This window comes from Lactuca virosa, chromosome 8, assembly GCF_052849685.1.
Source record: "Lactuca virosa cultivar CGN04683 chromosome 8, Lactuca_virosa_CGN04683_v6, whole genome shotgun sequence".
Classification (NCBI taxonomy): domain Eukaryota; kingdom Viridiplantae; phylum Streptophyta; class Magnoliopsida; order Asterales; family Asteraceae; genus Lactuca; species Lactuca virosa.
In genome coordinates, this window is record NC_136433.1 from 107,199,584 (window position 1) to 107,212,208 (window position 12,625).

Sequence of the window (12,625 nt, forward strand, 5' to 3'; positions counted from 1 at the left end):
TGCATGTTTATGTGTTTAACTTTTAGATCTTTACTTGAAAATGAAGTTTATCACTTGGATCTTCATATAAACCTTGAGAAAAGTATGTGTCCTCACATATAATACTTGTAAACTTGTTGATCTGGTATTTATCCACTTAAAATAGCAAAAACAAGTGTTGTGAACAAACTTAGATAACTTAAACTAAAAAATCAGTCCTTGACAGAAAAGTTTTAGTCCAATCTCGAACTGTTTTAACCTCTTTAATGGTGATATTTTTCAAAACTGTTTTATATGCAAAAAGTTCAGGTTATTACCTTTAAAATGACTACTCTCACGTTTTCATACGATTTTTCTACTATTTTTGGCGAATTTTACAAAACTGCCTATCAGATTTGAAATAATTTCGGACCAACCTGTGAAGGTGAGCAATTTCACACTTGTTAGAGGCCAATAAAAATTATGAGAAAAATTGTGAACAAAGTAGACAAAATTTCCAAACTTCCAGAATTTACGGATCCAAATTTCGACTTACGATGATTTTTCTACAAATTTTCCAACAACTAGGTCAGAAAAGCCAAAAACCAGAAAAATGTGTATTTCACAAAAATCAAGCCAAAAGTGATATTTTTGACAAAAATGAGTTTAAAATGTTATTTTTTACCACAAACTAGTCAAAAACACAAGTTTTGAACAAAATGGGGGCTAAAGTGTTATTTTTACTATAATTGGGCCTTAATTGAAAATTTTGTGGCTTATTGGGCCAATAACGTCATTTTTACAAAAAAAGTAGGCTTTTTATATCAATTTTGTAAATAATCGAGCTAAAATAAACAAAACAATAACAAACGGGTTAAAATGATATTCTTATCCTTATTGGGTCTGGAAATAATATACATGTTTAATGGGCCTTAGTGTCCCTTTTACATTATATTGGGCTCAGGGTAGACATTCATATTCCTTTAGTGCCTGGAAATAATAGATGCGTATAGTGGGCTTTAGTGGTCCACTTACATGTTTATTGGGCCTGAGAATGAGTTTTATATGTGTTCTTCTTTCTTTTCCGTGTAAATTTTCATTAAGGATCTAGTGAGACCTGTCGGTTGGCACCTTTGAGTGTACAATCGTAGCCTGCAGTTATAACCAGAGTTTCCTGGAGGGAAAGCGGGAGTTTGTGTATGGATCTATACGGGGGTGACACCCCACACCTGAGCTGTTCGCTACAGTTAGACTAGGCCAGTCTAGGGTGACAAAAACCTTATTCTATTCCGGCGGCGTCCCAAAGACGCAAAGACAGGCGAAATTGTCATTATTTAGTATGGTTATAACGACTCATTTAGAGGAATTAACGTTGTAAGATTTACGGGAAACCATTCTAATTTGTTTTTGGGATAAAACAGGAAATCATTCTATTTTCTTTTTGGGATAAAACAGGAAACCATTCTATTTTCTTTTTGGGATAAAACAGGAAATCATTCTATTTTCTTTTTGGGATAAAACAAGAAATCATTCTATTTTCTTTTTGGGATAAAACAGGAAATCATTCTATTTTCTTTTTGGGATAAAACGGAAACCTTCTTTTTGATAAAACGACAATTTATAAGCACCGGTACTCAACCACCGGGGTTGAGATTCCAGCATCAGCTATCGCAGACAACATCGAGTTGTCTGGAAATCATTCTCTTTCTATTTTCGTAAACATTAACACACATGCATAAATATAAGATCAAACACAAATATTTCAAACCATTTCTTTTTAGAAAATATTGGATTTTTTGAAAGCACTATGAAAACGATTCTAAACAAGTACAAAAACCATTTTTATTCAAAACTGCTTATGAACTCACCAACTTTTTAGTTGACGCTTTTCAAAACGACTTGTATTCTCAGGGATCCAGTAACAGGTAGTAAGTTCGACTAGGAGATCAAGTGGTGCAACTTCAAGAAATTTTACTTTCCTACTTTTGTGTAACTGATGAACAAGTTCAATATGTAAACTATGTAAGTGTGTATTTCTAATGTATGATGTTTGGTTGCTATGCTTCATTTATATTCAATTGTTATGATACTGTACACGAAGTCATCCACCCCCGGACGTTTCCGCCGTCCAGGTTCGGGGGTGTGACATTACAAATAGATTCGTGGGCCAATATCTTCACTAGGTTTGATTTTCACCATGAATTTGACCCATATTTTTTCGTCAATCTCAAATAACTCCTTTTAAATCGTTAGGTTAAGGTGATTAATATTTGGAGCACATGTAAAGTTATCTCCTGGGGTGATTCTGACAACTGTTTGGTACTTGAGTTGAAACTGGGGAAGCAACAACATCTTGCTGATGGTGGGAACAATTGTTGGTCGTCCGGGAATAGATTCATTGTTCCAGTTGCAAGTTGCTATATCTGATGCATTCATGAGCGATCCTATCTAACATAACTTACTCGTAATCTTGGTGTGAGGATTTTTGAAGTGAGAATGCAGTTGAAGAAGGTAAAAGAAATGGGGAGAAGGAGTGAGTGCAAGACCTTTATTTAATTTAGGTTAAAGAGAAAGAGTTTTGAGTTTTGGTGAAAGATAGAAAGGAAAAATCCACGTGGATGATTTTAGTTGACCAAATGCCACGTGATATATCAAAATTCATGATTAGGATGGGGTTCACTGGGTGACCCCTTCATATATTTTGATAATGACATTTTAAAACGGTAAAACACAAGTATGTACCCCTAAAAGGAAAAAAGAAAAAAAAAAACCCGCGAGAGACCTTTTAAACTAATATACTAACACATGGTTGGGCTACGGTGACAATAACCCTATTTATTTATTATTATTATTATTATTTTTTTGCAAAAAATAACATTTTTTTTGTTATTTTCTTAAAAATCAAATAAAAATATCATTAGTTTAGTTAATTACCCATAAAACAAATACCAACAAATATCATACATTAGGGATGTGCATTTGGACCGAGTACCCGAACCAAAATCGAAACCCAGACCGGACCGATCCAAATCAGGACCGAATAAGTTATTTGGGTCGGTTCTCGGACATCTATTTTAGCCCAATTCGGTTCTCGGGTTATTCGGTCCGGGTTACTAGAATAAAGGTTTAATCAAACCAAAAGGACTGATCCGAAAACTAAATAGTCACTTGATCGATCCCTCTTGGCTCTTGCGTATTGCTGATCGAAGTTTCACATCCCTACCCAATATTGATCGAATTAAAAAAAAAAAACTACTGAAATTGAACTCCATCATCACCCTAGCAGTCCATAATCGATACCTAATTGGATTGATTGATTCATCGTCGCTTCCAAATTGGATTGATTGAACTCCATCGGCCTTGCCATAAAAAAAAAACTTCTCGACTTCTTTTACTCCTCGCTTCCTACTGTGATCGAACACAAAAAGAACATCTACTGTGAAATCGAACTTCACTCTACTTTCATGAAATCGAACTCCATTCATCTTGGTTTATTTGAGTTATTCGGATCATTTCGGTTCAAAAGCATAATGTACATATTATTTCGTTCCTTTTGGGTTAATAACCGAACATAAATCCAAAATACCCGAACCGAACCGGTCCTGCATTAGCATATTCAGTCCGGATTTAGTTCCAACTTATCATCCAATTAAAGTTTCAGGTTATTCGGGTCCGGTTCCGATTAGTTCCGGCCCGAAATACATCCCTCCCATACATTGCTTTAATGCTTTTCATTAAAAAAAAAAAAGATAAAGGTTTTTGCATGGTTGTCAAAATCGCGATCCTGATCGTATGATCGTACGATCCTACGATCCTAGGTATGAAAAACGATCTGGATCGTAAAAGGATCGTATTTGGGGTAGAATCGCAGGTAGGATCGTAAGATCGTAGATAGGATCGTAGGATCGAGCTCCGATCCGATCCTACCTTCCCTTGATTTTTTTTACCAGTTTATGTCTTTTACCTTTTAGCAATTTACCATTTATCATTATTGTGGCTTATGACTAATATTTTGAAGTTTTTATAACTTTTGAACGAAAAATTAAATGTTTGAAATATTTTTCATGATTAAAAATTATAAATTAAAATTATATTTTATTTTGTGAGATATTGGGATCCGATCCCGATCTTGCAAACCCAAAAACCATAGTAGCATCCGACAACTTTTTGTTTAATATCGTGTTAATATTTTTCATTTACAAAGTGAACTCCTCTGTCTCCTCAGCACTTCGTCGCCGGTACCTCCAGCCGCCCCCCCCACCGCCGGTTCGTCTTCCCCACTGGCGCTCTCTCTCGTTCACCGGCTCGACAAGATATCCTTCTCCCTACTGTTCCACAGGTTTGATTTGTTTGATTCGTTTGCAATTTTGTTTGATATGTTTGATGTCCTGCATATGTACGATTGTTTGATTTATCGGAGCTGAAGGAAAATTAGTATGGTGACTTATTTGACTTTTATGTATATCGGGAAAATTGTTTGATTTATCACAACTGAAAGATAAGGAATGTTCTGACTTTCTGATTTACGTTAGGTCAGCTATATAATTAGGATTTAGTTGTTTGTGTTCATCTTTGGAGAATTACTAGTCATGTTGTGTATTTGTAAATTGTTTGTTTGGTAAAACAGAGACAGCCCCTTAGTAGCGTGATAGTGCAGCAGCCCAAGTTGCAGATATGGGGGAAGATGTTAAAGAGGCAGGAGTGATTGAGAACTTAAGGTCGGTGGTGTTCAAGGAATCAGAGAGTTTAGAAGGCAGCTGTGCTAAAATCCAGGGCTACGATTTCAACAATGGGATTGATTATTCACAGATTCTCAAATCCCTAATTTCCACCGGTTTCCAAGCTTCTAACCTCGGTGACGCCATTGAAACCGTTAATCAAATGGTAAGTGGTTCGTTCTCAGATTCTTTACCACCTTTTATTGTTTTTATCTTTTCGAATTAGGTTTTTCATGTTTGTATGATCTTGAGGCGTCCAATTTGTTGATTGTAGCTAGATTGGAGGCTTTCTCATGAGCAAGTAATCGAAGATTGCAGTGAGGAAGAGAGTAACCCAGCTTACAGAGAGTCTGTCAAGTGCAAAATCTTTCTAGGGTTCACTTCAAACCTCATTTCTTCTGGTGTTCGAGACATTATTCGCTATCTAACTCAGCATCATATGGTTAGTAATTTGCAACTTTCATGCTTATGAACAATTACACAAACATATCAGAGTTTTATTCTTTTACAAAATGTATGTACGTTTTAAATCCATGCAGGTTGATGTGATTGTGACAACAACTGGTGGCATTGAGGAAGATCTGATAAAATGTCTTGCAGACACATACAGAGGTGAATTTTCTCTACCTGGTGCTGCCTTACGCTCAAAAGGTCTTAATCGTATTGGTAATTTATTGGTGCCAAATGATAACTACTGTAAATTTGAGGATTGGATTATCCCAATATTTGACCAAATGCTTCAAGAACAAAATACACAGGTATTCATTGTATTTTCATTCAAGGTGTTGTTGATTTACATTTTTGTAATCTGTTATTTAGATACAAAATCCTTTCCATCATATAAATTTATACTCTATCCGCTTTGTGTTTAACAGCATGTGTTATGGACACCATCAAAAGTAATATCTCGTTTGGGGAAGGAGATTAATAATGAGAGTTCTTATCTATATTGGGCATATAAGGTAATCCCATGCCCACAGTTCTTTTTTTTGTTTTTTTCATGATCTCCTCTGATTTTGAATGCTAAACTTGTACCCAACAAAATTGTTATCTTCTTCCATGGTTTCAAAACATATCTACGTTTACCTTTTTTTTTAATATCTTCTTTCTGATAGTTTTTGGAGTTGGGTTACTATTATTATTATGCCATAACATGATTAGTTTTATTGTAGAACGACATTCCTGTGTTTTGCCCAGGCTTAACAGACGGGTCTCTTGGGGACATGTTATATTTCCATTCATTTCGCAATCCAGGTCTTGTTATTGATGTAGTACAAGGTGACATGCCAATTTTCTCTCATCTTGACTTTCTTCAATTATTATTATTATTATTATTATTATTATTATTACAATCATTTTACAGGTGTTATAATTTGTGAAAACTGATTAACAGATATACGCGCGATTAACAGCGAGGCTGTGCATGCAAACCCTAGAAAGACAGGGATGATAATTCTAGGAGGAGGGTTACCAAAACACCATATATGCAATGCAAATATGATGAGAAATGGTGCGGATTATGCTGTTTTCATCAACACTGCTCAGGAGTTTGATGGTAGTGATTCTGGTGCTCGTCCTGATGAAGCTGTCTCCTGGGGGAAAATACGTGGTTCTGCTAAATCTGTCAAGGTTTTTCATCAAAATAAATCCAATATTTTACTATTTTGGTGAAGTTTTTAATTTAAATGGTATTGAATTTGGTTTTGATCCAGGTGCATTGTGATGCAACTATTGCGTTCCCTTTACTCGTTGCAGAAACATTTGCTGCAAAGAGAGAGGGGGAGATGAAAAATGTTGAGTCAACCAAAGCTTTGGATTAAAAAGGTGGAACAGTGTAGGGCAGGGACTCATTTTTGATATTTTGTTTGCTAAAAAATGGTCTTTGGAAGAATATTAATGCACACAAACAAGGAGACCATGTTACTAATCTTGGAGAGTGTACATGTAAAATGTTTAAATAATTTTAAAGCTTCTCACGACAAATCAAACTTATATGCAATTTTTAATGGGGTTAAATGATTCATACAGTTACATTTGAAGTAATAATTTAATGCATGAACCTTTACTTATCGTCAAAAAAGCCCTTTTCATTATTTCCAGAGAAGAGATTTTCAATTTAGAGGCTCCTCTTCTGGACATAATAATAATAAAAAAAAAATCAGGTTTTTATTTTATTTTGTTTTATTTATTTTTTACTAAAGGTCCATATAAAAAAGAAAGAAAGAATGGAAATGGATCTACTTTGGTTTGCAATTATTGTAATGGAAGGGAAACACTAAGGTGTTTTAAGCTAGAGTAAATTACACAAATGGTCTCTATGGTTTGGGGTAATTTGCGCATTTGGTCCCTAACATATTTTTTTAACTTGGAAGGTCCCTACTGTTTGTTTTTATTACGTGTTTGGTCACTACTGTTTGTTTTTGTTATGCGTTTGGTCCATGTTTTACCTAAAAATACTATTATTTAAATAGGAAAAATGGTGGGGTAGGTAAGGTAATGTGAGAGAGGGGGTGGGGTGGGGTTGGGGTGTGTTTATTTAAATAAATTAAAAAATCAAGGGCAAAATAGTCTTTTTAGGTAAGACAGGGACCAAACGTATAACAAAAACAAACAATAAGAACCTTCCAAATTAAAAAAATAAGTTAGGGACCAAACGCGCAAATTACCCTAAACCATAGGGACCATTTATGTAATTTACTCTTTAAGCTAACTAGATTCTTTCAAGATTTTAAAGTTGAAAATGAAACAAAAAAATCAATTGCTAATAACAGTGTTTATGATATTATTGTGTGCTCCTTAGGTGAAGGTTAAGCTTCAATACATCTCTTTAGTGATCATATCTCCAAATTGTTAGGTTTAATAAACAATATACCCGTTGTTAAAGAAACTTCTGCCAACATTGAAAGTATAAATACTTTTGCTGATATGACATGTATCGATTTGTCTTCTTCAATTGTTGACTGAACTGCAACTCAACAAATGACATGTACTGATGATCGTTTGGAAAATATTATGAATGTCTCTGAGTTAAAAATGACCGTAGACCATCCCGTTGGGACCGACACCAAAATTTCAAAAACTGGCAAACTAAGGGTGCGTTTGGTTGTGGAAAATTTTCCAGTTTTCTAGGAAAATTTTCCAAGAAAAATGGAAATTTTGAAAACGCGTTTGGTTTGTTTAGTTTTCCAAAATTTTCCAAGAAAATGAAAATTTTCAGTTTTCCAAATTGTATGTAATTAGAAAAGTGATTTTTACAGTTTTCCAAATTTCTAAGATGGAAAATGAAAACTCCCCCGGTTTCAACAAAACGCGTTTTCTAAAATTTTCATTGAAAATTGAAAATGAAAACTCAACTCTATTTTCTGAAAAGTTTCGGGCATGTTGGCAAATGTGCTAGTTGTGCCTGATTACAATGTTCATTTTCTTTCTGTCCATAAATTAACCCAAGATAGGAGGAGGCTAGGGATTTACTTTGATTAAAACAATTGTTCTTTATAGGATCTACGAGTAAAACAGAGATTGATAGAGTCCGGTGGTCTGTATTTTTCAAATAACTACATGCTGAGTAATTCAAATAATTGTTCTACGTAATCTTTCTTTGTGTCTATCAGTCTATGTTTGTATGACACAACAGACTCAGTCATCCCGCTGACCAAGTCATGTTTTAAAAGAAACCTTAGTGTATGATAGTGGTGATGTCATTCCTTATGACATTTTTCATAGTGCTAAGCAAACCTATGAGACCTTTCTGGCCAATGAACATAAAACGTCAAATCCAATTGACTTTGTACACCTTGATGTGTGAGTTAGTATATAGTCTTTTACTGAGGAAGAGTTCATATTTTTTGTCTCAGAGCCGTTGATAACTTTACAAGAGTAGTTTGAATTTTTCGATTAAATTAAAGGAAAGTATAAAGTTTTCCTATTAAAATGGAAATGATGATGTTTTTGAAAACTTAGTTGCTTGATAAAACAACAATTTTCAAAATTTGTTAAAAGTTTTCGTTGCAAAGGAAAGTTATGAATTTGTAAAATTCTAAATCAAACTGTTTTTTTTAAAGCGGGCATTATTCACTACACGTCATATATTTCCGTTCCATTAAAAATAGTGTTTTAAAAGGAAAACACAAACATCATGAATATGACCGTATCCTTATTTGACATGGGGATGGTTAGGAGTGTAATGTTCTAAATCAACCTTTCTAAGCAAATTTGAAAGGCAAATCACTTTTCCAAATGATTTATAAAAGAAGACATAATATTAATTTTAATTTTATAAGGTCTTTGGTTGTTTGGTTTTTTCTACAAGACGAAAACATATTTGATAAGCTTTCTTTAAGATCAGACAAATGTATTCTGATCGATTATTCTAATATTAGAAAAGTTAAAACTTCTAAGTCTTTATAATAATCTTGTTTTCTTTTCCATAAGTGTGAAGTTTTGTGAATTCGTTTTTCATTTCAAATGGGTTTGATGGTTACAACTAATGATTACATAAATCATATAAACAGTTTTCTGAGAATATGTATCAAAAGAGTACATGTAAAATAAGTCCTTGTAATTGTAATGACACCTTTTAGATTCAATTTCTATCCAAATGGTCGTATGATGAGAAATAGCATTGCGATAAAGAACTATGTGCTTAAAATTTTCATGTAGTCATTTTAGGTTTTACATCTAAGGGAAATCTATAAAAAAATCCTTAACTTTAACTCTATTAACGATAAAACAATGCTTGTTTTTTAACGATTAAGCTTAGGGTATTGGCTAATGTTTGCAAAACGTGTCTCATACCCGGTTACCACTTACGTAACCGGTTCCTTGGCTAACGTGGATAAAATGTTATGAATACTAACATAAATTATTATTATTATTATTATTATTATTATAAATGAGTTGAAGGGCACACTTTGTTGGTCAAATCCTCGAATTGGTCCATGTTTGTTGGAGCATTGATTATTAAATATGGCTTAGTGAGTGTAATGAAGCGTAAGGGTAAGAGTGAAGAGAATAATTTCGTTGACAATGACCATGAAAAGGAAGAATTGGATATTAACAATTGACGTTGAAGACAAAGACAATTTCATAATCGAACCACCAACTAGATGCAAAGACGTGTTCCTTAACACACTCTATGGAGATGCTAATGATTACATTCCTAAAGAAGAAGTCTTGGAAGAGGAAGGTGGACTTAGGGTTGAATATTTCACCCAAGATTCCTTTGTGAAGTAGAATAAGATGTAACCTCTACATGGAGAAAGGTATGAATCACCTAACCAATTGAAACTTTGTTTAAGAAATTATGCCATTAGTAATGAGTACTGGCCAGATATATGATAATGTGATAATGACGGTTAGATGTGGGAAGAAAGGTGAGGAAAAACAGTGACCCTTCAGAATTTGGGCGTGAGTAAAAAGAGGTCCTTTCAAATTAAAACCATGGTTGATGAGCATAAGTGTGTTAGGTCCTCGGATAATGCTCCATTTATGAATCCAACATGGATTGGAAGGAAATTTTGAAAGAGTTGATAAAAAAATAAAACCTGAAATGTAAAAAGATGCAAACTATGATACAAAGTAAATTTCATTATCAAATATCTTAGTCAAAGTGGTATAGAGCTAGGTGCAGTGCAATGTCTCTCATAGAATGAAAATTATGTGATCACTATGCAAGAGTCTGGGATTATGCACATAAATTGATAAGATTCAATCCAGGTAATATAATTAAAGTTACTTTGAGTGTCAACCCTGATAACAACATATATTTTCACTAAATTTACATATGTTTTACAACACTTAAAGGCGGTTAAAGAAGAGCTTGTCGTAGGGTAATTAGGCTTGATAGCCGTTTTCTAAATTGATAGTGTAAAGGAGAACTCCAAACTGCAATAGGGAGAGATGCCAACAACTAATTTTCATCCCATAGGTTTTTTATGGACATTGAAAATAAGACAAAATGGGTGAAAGGTGTTTATGTATTATTGCTGATCAACATAAGGTACTTTCCAAATATATTATTATATTTAAAAGTTATTTGGTTATAGTAGCTAATTAATATATATATATATATATATATATATATATATATATATATATGTGTGTGTGTGTGTGTGTGTGTGTGTAATGTAGGAGCTGCTTGAATCAACAAAAGATATATTGCCATATGTGGAGCACATGCAGTGTGCTAAGCATATATATATGCCTACTTCAGGAAGGTTTATAGTTAAGTTCACAAAATCGATTAAACATTTGTTTCAAAAACCATTGAATAACATTTGATTGATTGAAAACCACACATTATCAGAGTTAAGTTCAAAAACCTTGGAAACGAATATCTTTGATGTGCGTGTACAGTCTCGCCGAGCTCTTCTCACGAACGACCTGCAAAATGTTTAATTTACAACTGTAAGCGTAAAGCTTAGTGAGTTCCCCAGTATAACACATTGTTAGATGCCATTTTATGCATTTTTATAGGAGTTTTTATTAGTGTTTTGCATTATATTTTATGCATTTATGTCTGCATTAGTTTAAATAATGTTCAGCTCGTGTTTATTGCTAGAATTCCCGTACTGATCATGTTTTTATGTCTTTTTTAGATATTTCAATTGGAGCAGAGTTTTGGAAGCAGCTTGGATGCATGTTTGGAGCTTCATGGAGCTAAAATACCTGAGGGAGCTGGAGGTTGGTTCAGATTTGCTTAAACTGAAGAGTTCACGTCCGAAATGCACGTTTTCGAGTTTACACGATCGTGTTTTTCACCATGAGTTTGTGTTTTTGGTTGTGGTTCATCTTTATAACTTTTCCAGGCCAAAAGTTAAGTTTCAGGACCCCATAGCACAAACACGATCGTGTTTTTGAGTTTTATGTCTGATATAGCAACATACTTCATTAAACGGAGAATTCGGGACTTCGGAGAAAAACACTATCAAAATGATCGTGTTTTTCACAAAAGCACTATCTTGTTTTTTGAAAATTTTCGTTTGATGCTTCTGGCTTGCGTATAAATACTCCCTATCTCTTCAGTTAAAACCCAAGACGTTCCCATACAACGAAAGCAACTTCTGAAGGCGATTTTCTGCACCTTTTCATCACTTTCTGAAGATCTAAAGGTTGTGGATAATCTCAATCATTCAGTTTTTTAAGAATTAGTAGTTTAATGTCTCTTTTCATTAGTGTTGGTCGGATTTTAGCCATGTCCGGCTAAACCCTATATTTTAGTTCTGCACAGATCAATATTTTTCATGTAATCAATCATTAGGCCTGGTTTTTGATTTGTGATTCTATCTAGATTATTCAGTTTTGTGCTTAATGAATGTTTGATTTTGATTCTTTTTAGCCTGATCACTTAATTTAGGATTAAATCAATCTAGTTAATTAGTTAACCAAATCCGTAATTGTTCTAATCAACTGGTAATAAGTAACAAGTATCAGATTGGTTCCATGTTAGGATTTAACTCTGATATAAACTAAAATTTCATATTTTTACGCTTACGAGATTGTGAGAAGTATTGAATATTGCTGAGAATTTTACACAGATCTTAAGGCTGCTTTTTTTTATTTTAATTAAGAGCTTGTTTAGTTGAATTAGTAAAAAGTTAGGATTAAGTGAAGAGCCTGTTTTGGTTAATTAACTAGGTAAAAGAAAACTTACTAGAGCTTATTAGTAAATTTTGTTGGATTTGGTGTCTAAGCCCATAACTATAACTGGGATATACTTGACCCGATTGTAACATGGTCCTTTTGGGTTGCCTTCATTAGTGCAATTTGATAAGATGGACTTTTGAGAATAAGGTTATTTGTGATTTATTAATATATTATAAGTATAATATATTAATTGAGAAATCATATTATTTAATTAGTATTGATCAAGAATTAATTTGGAATTAATTTTGTGATCAAAAGAGACTAATTAAATATATGGGGATTGATTATGTAAATCAACGATTCTT

General features: G+C 33.6%; 1 protein-coding gene across 1 annotated transcript; it reads left to right on the forward strand.

The window, feature by feature from the left end:
- The first annotated feature begins 4,153 nt into the window (after positions 1-4,153).
- Positions 4,154-6,699, forward strand: LOC145129725 (deoxyhypusine synthase). Its single transcript, XM_079064503.1, has 8 exons — positions 4,154-4,297; positions 4,586-4,842; positions 4,951-5,118; positions 5,216-5,434; positions 5,552-5,638; positions 5,849-5,954; positions 6,070-6,305; positions 6,389-6,699. The coding sequence occupies exons 2-8, from the start codon at positions 4,633-4,635 to the stop codon at positions 6,494-6,496; spliced, it is 1,134 nt and encodes a 377-aa protein (XP_078920629.1). The 5' UTR covers positions 4,154-4,297; positions 4,586-4,632; the 3' UTR covers positions 6,497-6,699.
- The last annotated feature ends 5,926 nt before the right edge of the window (positions 6,700-12,625 follow it).

What these genes read in the sequence shown, in the direction of transcription:
- LOC145129725 (XM_079064503.1), top strand. Translation starts at nt 4,633, where the DNA reads ATGGGGGAAGATGTTAAAGAGGCAGGAGTGATTGAGAACTTAAGGTCG. An exon ending in ATCTAACTCAGCATCATATG is followed by an intron (nt 5,119 to 5,215) that starts GTTAGTAATTTG and finishes AAATCCATGCAG; the next exon opens with GTTGATGTGATTGTGACAAC. An exon ending in GTTCTGCTAAATCTGTCAAG is followed by an intron (nt 6,306 to 6,388) that starts GTTTTTCATCAA and finishes GTTTTGATCCAG; the next exon opens with GTGCATTGTGATGCAACTAT.